Source organism: Diabrotica virgifera, chromosome 4 (genome assembly GCF_917563875.1).
Source record: "Diabrotica virgifera virgifera chromosome 4, PGI_DIABVI_V3a".
In the NCBI taxonomy this organism is placed as follows: Eukaryota; Metazoa; Arthropoda; class Insecta; order Coleoptera; family Chrysomelidae; genus Diabrotica; species Diabrotica virgifera.
The window spans coordinates 56,217,677-56,235,197 of record NC_065446.1 but is presented as its reverse complement, the minus strand read 5'-3'; the positions used below and the strand labels follow the sequence as shown (position 1 = coordinate 56,235,197).

General features: G+C 32.3%; 1 protein-coding gene across 1 annotated transcript in view; it reads left to right on the top strand.

Moving 5' to 3' along the window:
• The window catches only part of LOC114331803 (zinc finger protein 395), a 343,721-nt gene that overhangs the window by 177,447 nt on the left and 148,753 nt on the right, over positions 1-17,521 (top strand). The window contains exon 3 of the mRNA XM_028281470.2: positions 13,482-13,606. Coding sequence (XP_028137271.1) covers positions 13,482-13,606 — 125 coding nt within the window. The remainder of the gene's footprint in view (positions 1-13,481; positions 13,607-17,521) is intronic.

Sequence of the window (17,521 nt, the reverse complement as noted above, 5' to 3'; positions counted from 1 at the left end):
TGTAGGTATTGTGTGCAGAAATAAAATACTCAGTGTAAGATATCGTTTTATGCACCCGCTTATGATCAAATTCGATGTTTTCGAAAGTCATACCGCTACGACTACTAGGGACGTGTAAGATATTTTTAAAACGTTACTAGTTACAAGTACGGAAATACCGATTTTAAGTTGCCTACTCAATTCAGTACAAGGATCAGATACATCAGTATTTTGTAATCAGTATTTGTACTCAGTACCACTGAGAACCGGTATCAAAAGTAACCGTTACATGTCCTCACTGATTTTGTCCGTCTCTATTCGCCACGTCTAGTGTTGCAAAATTTCCGGGAAGATTCGAACGCCGGAAAGTTTCCGGAAACTTTCCGGGAATATTGGAAACTTTCGGAGACTTATGGAAATATTGCATTTTTATTAAAATTATTATAATAAATTATACAAATCAGTAGTTAGGTTTACTTATTGTTGTTGTATTACGACTACAGAAAAAATCCGTTAAAAATTAAATGTCCAAAAATACTCTGAATATTTGTTATTAGTCATTATAACTAAAACTAAAAAAGTTATTTTATTAAAAAATATATTAAAATAAAAAAAGATAACGTTACAATAAACAAACCAAAATTGACTATATAGGAACTTACTTCAGGTAATCTGTATTCCTATATGGTATTAAAGCAGAAAGTTTTTTCTTAACTAATAATAACAGAAGAAACTACAAAATTCTTAGGAATTATAATTATAAAATATATGAAAATAAGGGTCTATTCTTGTGAGTCAGAGAAATTTTCTTTACATAAGTTGGACTCTGTATTATGAAGAGTCTCTCTCCGTCTCGCTTAATCTTTCATTTTCTGATATAGATCTAGAGTCTTGCCCTGGTTCCAACAGATGAGAAAGAAACTCATCACACAAGTGTCATTTTTCCATGTTTATGGTATTTTAGGAGATTTTCATTATGAGCTATTATACATTAACTTCTCTGCTCTATCTATAGTCAGTCTATTTCTCATTTTATTATGTATGAAAGAGTATGTGCTATAACTACGCTCTGTTTCGGCGTAGGAAGCTGGTAACCCCAGTATTGTAATTGCCTAAGCTTTTAAAGAAGTTTTGGTGTACATTCCTTGTCACCAGCTTATACAATCTACTGATCGTGCTGAAAGCTAAATAAAATCAATTGACCAAAGGTCTGCTTTTGCACAGAACTTTGTAAAAATATTTTCTTTTTTGTCAATAAACTTGGGATGATTGGTTAATATATTGTCTATATACTGCATAGCTAATATATGCTCTTCACCAGTGAGGCTTTGTCCTGTTAAAGAAGAATCGGGTAAGTTTGCAGCATAGTGCAAAGGTTTCACTGCCATTTTTTCTATTTTCAAATTTAGATAAGCATTCTGTTTCTTCAGACTTACTGATTGGAAGTAATGGAATGTACTCAGTAAAAATATTTTCTGTATCCTTAAATGTCTCGACAACCTGGGATATTTTAAACATATTTCCTTTCAATAAAGTACCTAATCCATTTCACAATTAATTGGTGTTAGCACAACTGCTACTTTTTGCAACTTTATCCAAAATAGTTCATCATCCAGGCAGTTCTGTTTAACATTCCGTGAACATTTAAAATTTTCCCCCTCTGTGACCATAAGCATCGGTAAAGCACTTTTAGTTGCAATAATGTTATTTATACAATTAAGGATTGAACCCCATCTAGTTTTTACAGGAAGTTTTAATGATATAACTTTATTGTAGTTTTGAATTTTTGCTCTTTATTTATTAGTTCACTTTTAAAATATTCCCATGCATTATATCTATACTACAATCACAATAAAGATACACTAGAAATAAACAAACCAAGACACATTTAATCAAGTATATTCAAATGGGAAATAAGCCACAATTTTACCTAAAAATGATTTTATTAACGTTTCGACACCCAAGTCGGGTGTCGTTGTCAAAATACAAAATAAATATACTTATTTCCCATTTGAATATACTTGATTATAAAAATGCCACAAGAAAATAGCTTCAGAACAACATTAAGACACATTTAATGTTCGAGGAGCACTCCCAAATCATGATTCACAATGTATATACATTGTAAATCCCAAATCATGATTTGCAAAGTTTATACATTGTAAATCATGGTTTTGGAGTACTCCTCGTAACATTTAACGTGTCTTAATTTGTTTATTTCTAGTGCATCTTTATTGTGATTTTAGTATAGCTTTAGGCATTTTTAGAATAAAATTAATGAAGGTAATGCTCAAAACAATGTTCCTTCTGTAATTGGCAGTGGTATCGGTTCGCCGGCCGTGTGAATTAAATAGCGCTACTTCCACGTAAATTCAAATTACGTCACTGACTTTTATGTCCAAAAGGCACTTGGAAATATTCTCAAAAGTTCTTGGAAACATTATCAAAAGTTCTCGAAAATATTATGGAATGTTCTCGGAAACATTCTTGAAAGTTCTCGGAAATATTCTCGAGAATTTTCCATTGAAAGTTTCCGGGAATATTCGCGGTTAGGAGAATATTTCCATTATTTATAGGCGAATATTCTCGGAAACTTTCAATGTTCGCGAATATTCGCTTGGAAATATTCTCGACTCACATCGCTAGCCACGTCGATAGCCAACGGTTGGGTTGGCTGTTGGAACAAACCTAATGAAAACTCATGTACCCCTCCATTTTTACTAATCTTAAACTGTCAGTTGGCAATCTGTTTTTGTTTTGTTATTTTACTGCACAAATAGCGGCAAATTAAAATCTTTCATGAATTTTGGGACTTTACTATTTTGAACATTATTCTATACGACCGATTTGATTGTTACGGTTGGACTAGATTTATAATCATTTCCTAAAATTTAAACGCTTTGTATTTACAATTTATTGATATCGATAAATATTCTAAACAATAAAAGTAAAAGTAACTAAAAACAGTGATAATACTATTTTCGTGTTTTAACCTTTTAAGAATATTAAATAAAGACTAGCCATATTACATCCTCTGATTTTGTGTAGTCGTAGATAAGAAAGAAGCGATTAAAAACCAATGCCCTAGAAAAATAATCGGTAATGTGTTTTTAAAAAGTTTAGAATTTAATAATAATCTAGAATGTTGACCCTGCGTGTCATTTCCATTTCAAGACAGTCAGGTAAGGTAGACGCCGTAGACGGTCATTGTTTGATTAAAAAAAATCGCAGTCATTCCTCCAATTTTTTGAAATCAAGGGTCAACGTTTTGTAAATCACTCGGAATTTCATGTATGATTTTGTTAAAAAGCGACCTTAACTTCGTCATTTGTGGTGTAAACGGTATTTATAGGTGATATCTTTGGCAGTAAACCGGTTAAAGAGAAGATAATATTACTTTTGCTTGATGTTCATACTAGGAGCTTTTCGTCTTTTTCAACGAAAACTTTGTTTTCTTTATAAATTCGCGAAGTCTGGTCGTTAGTTTGCACGTCGTCGCTCCTGCAATACTTGGAGCCGATCTACTGACGGATTCCTGTGTACGCCTCCTGGATTCCTGCCGATCTCCCAAAAATCAAAGTTTCGACTTACGGCATATTATAATCGTGTAAATTCAAGTTATATATTGTATATAAATTTATCTAGTTTATCTCATATTATGTATAAGTTTTTAGTTTGTGAAAACTGTCATTATTATAGATAGCAGTACGTGAAGGGTTTAAGTGAAGAAACAATGTATTTTAAATGAGGTTTACTTTTTCGCACTCTTTTTTGGCACACATACATTTTTTGGCAATCAAATATCCTTAATTTTCGCGTTGTCATGGTGATGACATGTGAGCAATAAATTACAACAAAAGTTTTGACAGCTTTGTAGTTTGAAAGAAGTTTGAATTTTTAAATGTCAAAGTTCTAAAAATTGTACAATAGTATTCCAGTGACGAAGAGTTGCAGTTTTTTTATTTGTTTATCGTAGATAAAATATTGTATAAAACTGTGCGTGCGCAAAAAGCATACTTCACGAACTATTTAATAATAGTTATTTATGAAACAGTTCGTGAAGTATGCTTTTTGCGAACGCACGCGATTTTTAGAGCACGAGCGACAACGGAGCGAGTGTTATACATCGCGTAAGTTCGCAAAAAGTACTTCACGCACAGTTTCATACAATATTTTTATCTACGATAAACAAATAAAAAAACTGTAACTCTTCGTCACTAGAATTCATTTCTATTCTACAATTTTTAGAACTTTGACATTTAAAAATCCTAACTACATACTTTCAAACCACAAAACTGTCAAAAAATTGTTTGTAAGTCATTGCTCATATTGTCATCACCATGACAACGCGAAAGTTAAGGATATTTGATTATATGAAAGTGTGCCAAAAAACCGATTGAGAATGTGCGAAAAAGTAAATCCCATTTAAAATACATTGTTACTTCAGGCACACTTTAAACCCTTCACGCACTGCTATCTATAATAACAGTTTTCACAAACTAAAAACTTAAACAAAATATGACAGAGTAGATAAATATTATTTTAATACCATTTATATACGCTAAATAGTGATATTATTATACAACAAATATAATTATAGTAATATATTTATAGAAATGATCAAAGACCTGGACATAGAAGCTGGAAAGATAGGCCTTAATATGAATTACAGCAAGACCAAAATCATAACAAATACAGATGAGGACATCACAATGAGGATCGGAGAAGATGAAATAGAACAAGTTCACGATTCTACGCTTGAAAGGTAAAAGGTTGTAACCCACAAATAAACTTTTTTCAGGAAGTAGAAAAAACGTTCCATTTAAGTAATTTGATGAGGAACTAACCTAACATTTTTTTTCATTAATTTATAGATCAATGATTGATCTACAAATTAATGATTTGGTTAATTTCTCATAAAGTTACTTAAATGGAACGTTTTTTCTACTTCCTGAAAAAAGTTTATTTGTTGGTTACAACCTTTTACCTTTCAACCGTCGATATATTATAAAACTTAACAAGGAAAACCAAACAGCAGAGATCAAAAGACGACTTAGACTAGCATGGGCTGCATTTGGCAAACTAAGCTACATCCTTAAAAACAAAAGATATCCAAAACATCTTAAGACCAAGGTATACTGGACCCTGTTCTCACTTATGGTTCCCAAACGTGGACGTTTACAAAAGCAAACATGGACAAAATCATAAAAACACAAAGAACAATGGAAAGACAAATGTTGCGCATAAGACTAATAAAAGAGAAACGAGTGAATAAGAGAGAAAACAAAAGTTAGGGATGTTAGACAAGAAGTTGCAAAATTGAAATGAAGATTTGCCTGATACAATATAAGACAAAAAGAAGACCGATGGAACAAAATTCTTATAAATTGGAGACCGTGGGAATATAAACGAAGCAGAGGAAGGCCACAAATGAAATGGGCAGATAATGTCAAGAAGCACGTGGGCTCTAGGTGGATAACTGAAGCGACAGACAGAGAAGAATGGAAAAGGATTGGGGAGGCCTATGTCCAAAGATGGACCGAAGAAGGCTAATTAGAAAGGTACGAGTAGTGTATATAGATAGAAATGATGTTTGCTAACCGTAAACAAAGTTGTCGTTATGATAATGCTTGCATTCTCAGCTTGTTGATTCTGGATTGTCTTTGTTCTTTTCGACGGTTTCAGGTTTTAAGTTGTAGAAAATGTCTGGTTATCGTTTTCTTGATCTTCCCGTTGATTTTCTTTCAGCTGGTAATTCATCTATTGATCTATTGCGGTTTTTACTACTCTATTTACAATAATTCGGTTGAAGTCCTCATTACATTTGGTTATTATGTTCTTCACTTGATCCTGTTCCTGGTTCTCCACTTGATCTTTCATTTGTTCTATTCTTGATCCACATGTTTACTTCTTCGATTTGGCATATATGTGCCTTATATATCTGCCTTCCTTACTCTGTATAATAAAGTTTTGTTATTCTATGAAATACTTTGATTTTCGTTGTTTCTAATAGCCTTGGCGTCAGGTTCCTATCAGCTGCAGGCCATTACTGTTCTAAACACACCTTTATACTTCTAGTTTTTCCTTCCGTTGATAACAACTGATTTTTAAATTTTCTTCGTAAAACTAATTAACAGTAATTTTTTTCGTAGCATTTGCTACCATTTGCTAACTTGTTAATTAGCTGAGTGGTGATTAATACAATTATTCCAAGTTATAGGGGTTTTTAAGATCTCCTTTCAAAAACATTAACATTATTGCTATTCGTCAAGTATTATATTGTGTGTAGTTAACTTCTATATTAATTTTGGAAGTTGTTTAATAAGAATATTTAATCCATATTTGATTAGTTCATTTAATATTTCACCATTACGAGCTGGTTTTTCAGTTTTTCTAGTGCTTCGGTAACGTCTTGTTCTGTGATGTCCGTTCTTTCATATGTTGTTACGTTTGTTGTTTCTGGTAGAGCATTTTCCGGTTATTTTTTAAAGATCTGTTATTTTTTTAAATGTGACTTATTCACACCAAAAATACTAAATTGCATTAAGATGCCACAAGAAAATAGTTTCGGGGCGATATTAAGATTTTTAAGGTAAGGAATTCACTTGTCTTTTTTATATGAGTGTACTCGTTTTGTATGTGCGTGTTATTCACAAAATATTCTTTTCTACTCATGCATGCTGACAAAACATGCAACGCCTGCTTGATTAAGATTAATAAACTCGCATTCACTTATAGAGTTGAGATCCCGTACATCTAGGAGTGGAGGAGATGCTGCAAAACTGACCGGAACCTAGGAATACCCTTCCAAGGTCTGCGTTGCATTCAGCCAGCCTTCCCCAATCCCAAGTACTTCATAAACATCGCCCATGTTTCCACACCATAGTTAATAGTCTTTTTAAGACGTTTCCCTTGAGTTATCCTTTCTTTTTTGAACGTTTTAATCGAATGTCGGTATCATAGTTATTGAGGAATGCAGAATTTTAGTATGTATTCTATATCCCTGTATGTTTCCATAAGTCAATCCCATGGGTCAATATTGGTTTCAGAATGATTGTGTCTATAACACTATCTCTCTCTTCAATTCTGACCCCCGGGAGGTAGTGTAGTGGACGACATGATGTCGTGTATTGTTCGTCTCCAAAGATCTCTGTCTCTGGTAATTTCTTTTAACTCAAGCATAGGTCTTTTGCATATTCCTGTAATTTGATCGATCCATCTTGTTGGGAATATTCCTCTTGATCTTCGGTCTTCCACGTTTCCTTATATAATGAGTCTTTCCATGTTTTCTGTGTTTGCTCTCATAACATGTCCAAAGTATTTTAATTGTTGGAGATGAACTTTACTGGAGAGTCGTTGGCTAACTTTTAGCTCTCTTAAAATTGAAAAATTTGTCCCACAATCGGTCCAAGGAATTCGTAACATTCGCCTCCAACAGAACATTTCAGTGGCGTCTATCTTTCTTCTTTGCGATTGTCTCAAGGTTGAAGAGTCTCATCCGTAAGTCAGTATTTATTGGGAATATTAAGCAGTTGATCAACCTCACCTTTAGCGCTCTTGAAATTTGACAGTCCTTTCAGTAAAAGGGCTAGTTCGACGTATTTTTCCATGTAAAATCCCATAAGAAATCTCTAAGGTCCATTCTGCTCATTTTTGTCTCATTTTACGCAAAGCTGACTCGACCTGACTCGACGCTGTCTCGACCTTACTCGACGCTGTGTCGAATCAGGTCGAGTCAGCATCGAGTGAGCTTTGCACAAAATGAGACAAAAATGAGCAGAATGGCCCTTAGCGATTACTTATGGGATTTTACATGGGAAAATACGCCGAACTGTCCTAGCCCTTTTACTCCTACCATATTGTGGTCATTTTCGTTATGGCAACTTTTGTTAGATCACATCTACGTTTTATTTCTTCCTATAGTGACCCTGTATTTGTGATCAATGATCCCAGATATAAGTATGAGCTCACAACTTCAAACCGGTCAATTGTGATTATGTGTGGATGATTGTTATGTAGTCTATCCACTATCATGATCTTTGTCTTTGATATGTTTAACTGCAGACCAAATATTTGACTTACGTTTTAGACCAGTCGTATAAAGTCAATCAGCTCTGCTTGACTATTTGTGTCATCTGCGAAACGTAGGTTGTTTATTTTTATGACCATTCTTTGAGATGCCCTCTTCCCATCCTTCAAGTGCTCTTTTCATAATGTGCTCCCCATATTATAGCACTATAACACTATAGATTAGTTTAAAATCAAATATTAATTAATTTGTAATTTTTTCGAAGCTATTGTTGGATCTGATTTAGTGATTCAGGCCACGAGCTTAGATCATGTACAAGAAAGGTTAGAGGCCGTTATCTAGAATAATCCAACTATTAATTTATTCTTATGTTATCAGCAAAATTAATATTATAATTAGGGCAATAAATCGATAACATTACCTATTGCAGTGATATCAAGAAACCCTCACTAATATTGAAAATGAAACCTATAGAGAGAATTTACAGTTAAATATAACACCAAAAAAATAGAAAGACACTTTTATAAAGGAACAATTTGTTATAGTTTCACTAAATGTGATATCGATGAATTTAATAGCCATTATATCTTCAGTATTATTTTTTAATAGACTTTCATTCTTATTCAATTTCATACAATTTAAATACAATAAGCTCAGTAACTAGTCACGTGAATAGTTGCATGTTCATACTAACTAGTATTCTATTTTACGTAAGACGTAACTACGTGCTACGTGCAATAGTGTTTTGTTTGAATGCGTTAGGTAATATTAATTTTTTGTTTGAAGTGACATATGTATACGTAAATGGGTTGAAACATGTGTGTGTTTGTGTAGTGAAAACAAGCCAAGGGTTGGAGATGGTTGTCATGTAAGTGATCGCCATAAAGGAAAAATAACTACACAGAATTATTAATGTGGCGTTTTTTTATTTAGTCCAGAGAAATAAGATTTTTCTCGTGACACATCCCCCTCCAGGTCGAAACCAAATTGTTTGAGTAGTATGGAGTATGGGCATCTATAATAATAACATATATGTTTCCTGCAGCCGATTTTGATGATATACATAGTTACAGTCGGAAAAATGAAAGAATACCCATGAACGATCAGATCAATCACTTATTTTGTATTTGCGTTTGTTATTTATAGAAAATTTTTGTAACAAACGTTTGTTATTTATAGAAAATGACAGCAAATACAACATAAGTGATTAATGTGATCGTTCATGGGTATTCTTTCATTTTTCCGACTCTATAAACAAATGAAGATAAAAAACGGTAAATTTTCGCTTTTTTCGTCTATTACCAAAAAGTTAAGCATTTTAAACAAATTTGAGAGTAAGAAACTCATAAATCGTATAAAAAACTTCATTATGGCGTTCGCTGAATATGTCTATCCTTATTGATTGCTTAGAAAATTGCAAAATAAATCATAAATTTTGAGTTTTTATAAATATTCATAACTTATGTAAAAATTAACTTAGAACCTTCTTATTACATGGAATGCTGAGACTTCTGGTGCCTAAATCGTACCTTAAATTTCAAAGCAATTAGTAAAATAGTTTAAAAGTTATTTAATTTGTTTATCCCAAATTCATTTTTTTTGCAACACTAAAGTCAGAAAATTATGAGGTTACAGTAATACTTCGGACAGTTTATGAAAGAAGAACATAGAACATTTATTCTATTAATTTAAAAAAATGAGAAAAGTTAATTTTAAACAGTGTAAAATTATTTTGCAAAAACATGTCGATTTTTTGCTTACTTATAAACAATTAGAATAACTTTTTAATCGTTACCCGTAGAAAAATTATTTTTTCATATTTAGAAAGACTGAATTTTTATACCCATTTATAAATAAAAACGATTGTCTTGCGACAATTAGGGACGAAGTTAGCCCCACCCCCTTTTTTTAATTCACATGTTCTTGCAAAATAATTTTGCAATATTTAGAATTTTTTTTCATTTTTTTTTAATTAAATTAGGGCCGGTTTTTCAGTGCTGGGTTAACCCAGATTTTTCGGTCACCGAAATTTTTATGGTTAATCAATTTTTCAATACTAGGTTATCGCTTAAACCCGTTTAAGTTAACCAAGATTTTAACCGAGACTCGCTATCATAGGTGGTTTAACTCCGAATTTTCCGACAGACGTTTATCTATATTTGCTGACAGAAGAGGTTAGTTAAATTACGACATTTTGTGTTATCGCGGGAAATATTGTATTATGTATTATTATATTCTTGATTATATCTTCATCATCAGATGAAAAATCGGAACTTGAATGCATTAATCATTTTTGTAATGTTATGTTATTTGTTATTTATAAAACAGGTTATGAAATTCTATTTTGTTTATTTTTCTGTCAAAAATCTATAGAATTGCACATCTTGGTTTAAAGCACTGAAAAACGATATAAGGGTTAAAATATTGGTTAAAATTTAAACTAGGTTAGCTAACCAAAATTTTAACCGCTCACTGAAAAACCGGGCCTTAGTAGTGTAAATCTTTTTCTTTCATAAACTATCCAAAGTATTACTGTAACTTACATCATTTTCAGACTCATAGTGTTGCAAAAAAAATTAATTTCTGATAAATAAATTAAATAACTTTTAAACTATTTTACCAATTGCTTTGAAATTTAGGGTATTATTTAAGCACCAGAAGTAGCAGCATTCCGTATAATAAGAAGGTTCTAAGTTAATTTTTACATAAGTTATGAATATTTATAAAAACTCAAAATTTATGATTTATTTTGAAATTTTCTAAGCAACCAATAGGAAAGCAAGGATAGACATATTCAGCGAACGCCATATTGAAGTTTTTTATACGATTTATGAATTTCTTACTCTCAAATTTGTTTAAAATTCTTCACTTTTTGGTAATAGACGAAAAAAGCGAAAATTTACCGTTTTTTGATTTCCATTTGTTTATAACTATGTATATCATCAAAATCGGCTACAGGAAACATATAGGTTATTATTATAGATGTCCATACTACTTAAAAAATTTTATTTCGGCCTGGAGTGGGTTGTGTCAACAACAGGATATTTTTTTCCTTATTTCTCTGAACTAATTATCCATCTTGTATTACAGGTTTCTTTAAATATCAGTGTATGTATATGACTTAATACCTAGAACAGTCCTTTAAGACACACCCGTAGTATACATAATTGATTTTTTTTGTCGATTTTTTTTTATTTGTTACATTTTCCAGTTTTTAGTATTTGTAAATCATATAACTGTGTATATCTTTTTTTTTGTATCGTCGTTAACATATTGTTTTAGTTAATACCAATCTCTGAATTCCCTTTTTTGGCAATATAATTTTGTTAGGAATTTCCCATTTGATATTATTTGTTTCATATATTCAAACAATTTTTTTATCCCTAGTTCTTCTTAAAGTGCTCTCTCCTCAATGGAGGTTGGCTACTACAATTGCAAACTCTTCTCTGTCTTCAGTTGTTTTTATTAGCTATTCAAAATTTAGCCCTGTCAGTAGTTGTCGGACCTTTCTTAGCCACGATATTTTTTCCTTCAGTCTTCAGTCCTCTCTTTCTCTCGATCTTTAATTTAACTATTAGTTGAGCATATTGGCATTATACTTATTATTTCTCATTATGTGGCCTAGGTACGATGTTTTTCTAACTTTCACTGTGTTTAAAAGTTCTCATTCTTTGTCTAATTCTATGCAGCACTTCTTCGTTTGAGGTGTGCGATATCCATGATTTTTTGAGGATTTTCCGGTTATCCCTAGTATTTTCTTACAAATCACTCAATCATTATCTTCCAATTTTTTTCCTAGTAAATATTTTTAAAGACAACATTTTCATAACATTCGTTACAAAAAAATCACACAAACACACAGTGTAAAATTAAGAGGTCAATGCTGGGAATAAGCTTGGAAGAAAAATGGACCAAGAAATAGAAAAAAGAAATGAAGAAATTCGTAGATAAACTGAATAGAAGACCTTATCAAACGTATTTAAAAAAGGAGAGAGACGGGACATGATGCAAAAATGAAGAAGGAAAATGGACAAAAGATTGCTTGAGTGGAGATCACAAACAGACAAGCCAAGTCAACATTACTTATTTTACAAAGACCTCTTTTGCCACCTGGTAGTCCTGGTACAGATACATTTTTATAAAATGTTATGCCCTTTTGTCCAGTGTGTCATTAAGTTTTTGTTTACCATTGGCCTAGTCTTGTGTTATATATAAAAACTGTGGAGTCGTTATAAAAAACATTAGATTCTATGTTGCATGCCTAATCTTTTTGTCTGAGTATTTACATGTGTCTAGTATCTAGTATGTTATGTGGCGTTATGTTTATGTGTGACGGGGATGTCAGTTTTAAGCAGATAATAGTATTGTAAATCATAGTCTTCAACTTTTTAGTTTTTTGATCCCACGCAAATTTATGAATTTTTTTATGCTGAAAGAATCCGTTTCTTTTTTTTATTTTCGGAATGCCACAATTGTAGCAGGCGCGGCATTTTCATTGTTAGTTTCTTCCCCATAATTTCTCAAAGAATTTTTCTTTCACCTCTACGGTAGTGTCGTATAAGTAGGCAAAGCGCTGGGTTCCTCGAAAGCGGCACCGACAAACAGCGACCGTAGCACTGCGATGAATTACGTCAGATTACGGTGAAAAATTCAAGGTTCTTCACTGAGGCAATGGAATGTACAAGCTCGGCAAGCGGTGGCTTCCAACGCATCGTTGGAAACCAACGCTATTATTTTGCATGGTACAGTTTTTTATGATGTCATTCATCGCAGTGTTACGATCGCAGGTTGTCGGCACCGCTTTCGAGGAAACCAGCGCCTTCGTTGGTTTCCAAGGATGCGTTGGAAGCCACCGCTTGCTGAGCTTGCACATTCCATTGTCGCAGTGAAGAACCTTGAATTTTTCACCGTAATTTGACGTAATTCATCGCAGTGCTACGGTCGCTGTTTGTCGGTGCCGCTTTAGTAATCAATCGCGCCTTGTTAAATTTTAATATCTGCTTTTTGGCTACGAATGTTAATCTTAATACGATAACTCAGTAACTTTTCCCATCTTATAATCTATTTTTTTACCAAATTTTTGTTTTGACTAATAAAAATGAAAGCTAACGTCCATATATCTTTCATCCCTTCTACATGAAGGTAATTATATGCGTTTTATCAAGTGTAAGCTTTCGTAGGCAGTCTACAATGTAGTTTTATAGCGTTTTAGTGTTTTGAAGTATGAATCGATTATGGTTCGTTCGATTTTTGGTACTTGTCCATGATTGTTTGGTGTCTTTAATTGATGGTATTCCTATAAGATTTTAGTAATCCTTTTTCATGCCAGCATTCATGTCAATGATTACAATGACTAAATTGCATTGCTGATAAAATATATAGTGCAATAGATGCCTAAAACGTAGCACTAATTTAAAACATTAATTAATAATTGATACCGAAATAATTTATTAAAAATCTCCTTTTATTTCAGATCTCGTAAAAGAAGACCGAGTGGGAGCCAAGATGATTGTCCCAAAGACAGTCAAATGGATGAATGCAGTGCTGCTCTAGTATTGATGAGCCTGTCTTGCTCGCCACATTCGCCAAATCTTACTGGTAAGTTTTTTCGTATATTTTAGATAATAATTAAACCGATTTCTGTAACCAATGTTTTTTTATTAAGTCACACTCTTTAGCAATCAAAGCACAAATGAGGTTCTATAAGCTAACTTTCTAGCTGCGGAGCAAAAGGTTCTTATTGGCTTGGTGAGGTCTTCTCCAGTGACAAGACCACTTTTCTCCAACCGTTTCTCAGGTCAGCTGGCCAGATCCTTTTGAGTCTCCTATTGGCATTATGTTCTGTTAGAGATGGAAGTAGGGGGTTACTGTGTGATTCCAGTCCTTCATGGTGCTTCGTGCTATATTTAGTGATCACATCCTGTATGAACGGGATTCTTAGGTCTTCATGAAGCCTTAGGTTTGACACAAACCAGAGTGCAAAAGCTATCGTTCGCAGTATTTTCGATTGGCTCCTTTGAATTATAGCTTTATTTTACTTGCTCGCACATCTTTATATCTGTACTATTCGAACTTTTTTGATACTTTTTACACAAAACAAATATTTTTATTATATAGAACAAAAACAAATTATTTTACATAAGTATATTGATTATTGATTGTATTAAATAGATTGTATATTAACGACCCCGTATATTTTATCAACACACTACCGCATATTATACAAAAAAGGACATCCAGCACCATAACAACAAAGCCATTGAAGGACAACGCTATCGTAGAGTTGCGTCAGTCTATTGTGAAAGTGACCCTCATCTTTTCACGATGAGGAAACTGTTAACAAAACCCATAAAAAACAATAAGGTAATAAGCATTTCAAGCTACCCATATCTCAAATGAAAAACAGACTTTTTCTTTCGACGTTCATTGTTAAAGATCGAATTAAGGTCTCTGCTGATTGCTATCACCAAAACGAAAGTGAAAAATGCTGAGAACCTAGACACACTTCGCAGTTCTACTTCTAGTTTCCTTCAAGTGCAAACTTGCGTCATTGAAGACATTATTACGTAAAACATGTATATCATTATACTTTGTGGAGATTATGTCGGTGAGACACTATACATACATGCTTAATTTTTATGATTAAAATTGTAGTGGGTCTTTTATTTTCCGATTTTAATTATCATTCTTTTCTCACATACCGTATATCTGTTTATACCCTAAGTGAAACTACAAAATATTAAGTGATAGCACAACAACTTATTTGTTTAGAATCTGCACGAATCTTCGTCATAAGTGTAATTATTCATAGTAGTATCTAAAATAGTAAACTAGTATATAAAGGCCTTAAGCTATCTTTATTAAAATCTACAGAAATTAATAAATTAAAGCATACAGATATATTTCTGAATCATCAACTTAAGACCCCCCTTCTCAACATATTTACATACTTCAACAAATACATCACTCGAAAAAGGCCGAAACATCTGTAGTGAAATTAACTTGTAATAAATTTTGGGGTAGTATTGAAAGCAAAAGTTTTCATTGCTTTATTGTCATACAAATTTTCTTTAAATCAAAATATAATTTTAAAATTTACTTCAATAAGTTTGTTAATTTTAACTATTTACGTAACATAACAAACCACAAAACAAACCATTATAATAAAACAAAAAGTAAATCTGTGTTGGCACATCTCTTCTGATAAATATAAACAATTACTTGGCATCGAACATTATTATACATTTATCTCATGGTCAAACACAATGTTGTGGCCATTTTAAAAATAGTATATCAATTTTTTGTACAAAATGTTTATACAATATATGAGAAATATTTACAGCTACATAAGATACTTCATAAAACAACATAAACAATAATAGTGTTTATAGGTGTTCACATAATACAAAGTAAACAAATAAAAAGAAACACAAATGTTTGAATTTGTTTATAGAACATCTAGTTAGACTATGACAATTAAATAGGTCGTTTATCTATATAAAGCTATCAACAATAATCAATACAAATTTATTTATCCATTTAGTTAGAGCTACTTGAAATATGACACTGCTACAAACATAAGAGAGGGCAAAAAAAGTGTTTAATAATAATTTTTAAAGTCTATACTAAATTTTCAATCAAGATGTAGTAGAAATAAACAAACCAAGACACGTTAAATGCTACTAGAAGCACTGGCAAATCATAATTTACAATGTATACACATTGTAAATCCCAAATCATGATTTCCAAAGTGTATACATTGTAAATTACGATTTGGGAGTGCTCCTAGTAGCATTTAACGTGTCTTGGTTTGTTTATTTCTACTGCATCTTGATTGTAAATTTAGTGTAGTTATTTCGTGTACTAATTACTGCAAAACTAATGATATTATAGTTGTTCCATTTTATATTTGCCCATGCGTCATGATTCATTTTCAAACCTTCAAAAGTTAAATCAAAACATAAAGTGAAACGTACGTCGATGTGTAGTATCATTGATACGTACTGTCAGTGGTAATAATTAGGAAATGGCTATTATCCCGTGGACGTATTGTATAATTTATAATATACAATAAGACAGTCTTCTACAGCTGTCGCCGCTTCTCGCATCCTAATTTCCAGCGTTTTCTGTCGAAGCAATCTTCAGTTTTTAGGTCTCTGGCGGTCATTGCATCTTCGACATCTTCTCTACAGGATCGTCTTGGTCTACCTCGTTTTCTTCTAGTGGGTGGAGTCCATTTTTCTATTTTTTTCGGCCATCTATTTTCGGGCATTCTCTGAAGGTGTCCATACCAGATAAGTCTTTTGGCTTCGATTGTATTTTATAAAGTTATTTTATTGAAGTGTTTAATGTTTTTTCACTATTGAGGAGATTAATGGATTCAACATTAAACAGCTTGAACATTATACCGACTATTACTAGTATAAAGATAAATATAGAACGGTAATAAATAAAATAAAAAAAAAAAGTTAAACAGTAATCTAGAAAATAAACAAATAAGTTTCCATTCGACAGAACTATAGCCACACTCATAAATATTATCACGTTTGAGTAAAAAAATAAATAGGTACTTACCGGAAGTAATCAAATTAAGAGAGGGCAGTAGATAGTCGTTCTAACAATAATTATGTTTGAAAATAAAAATTACAATAACATGTGTACTTAAAGATTAAAAGTTTGAAAAACTAAACTTTGACTAAAACAATTTGAAAAACCAAATAAACAATAAATTCAAATAATAACCAGCAAATGCGCTAATTTCACTGTCACTTAACATGATAAACGTCAAAATTCCTAGTAAGCAAGGTATCAACGACATGCCATATTGTTTATCCTTGTTTAACTTATTGTGGTTTCTATGGACAAGCGGCTTAATTTTGCGATATGTACCTACTAGTTTATGTGAGTTAAAAAGAGACCTAGTATAAAAAGTAATTCGTGAATAATTTCATGCATGGGAAAAGTGATAGTGGAAGAACTATGTTAGCTATCAATATTTTCAACAAAAATTCTGGTAGTAAAGTAAAAATATTTTAACACACCTATCGTTTTATGAGAGTCTATCTAAATATAAACTCCGAATACTGAAGATTTTTTTTAACTAGTTTTTCTTTTCTTTTTCTTGTATAGCCATTACTCTGCCTGTTTTTTCAATGTGCCGCCAGTAAGTTGTCGTTCCATCGTTTTCGTGGTCTTCCCACTGATCGCCATCTTTACTGCTCTATTTGCTGTCATTCGGCTTATTAATCGGCTTATATGTGGTCATTCCGGTCTACTCTTCTGTTCTTTGCCCAGCTATTAATGTTCTCCACCTTGAATCTCCGTCGTATATCTCTACGTCTAGCTCTGTCCCAGAGTGTTTTACCATCGATTTTTCGAAGGATTTTCATCTCTGCTGTTTCTAGCAATATTTTTGTTCTCTCCTTGTCAGTTCGTGTTTCTGCTACTTACGTCATTATTGGTCTGATTACTATTTTGTAAATTTTGCCTTTCAATTTCTTTTCCGATATCTTT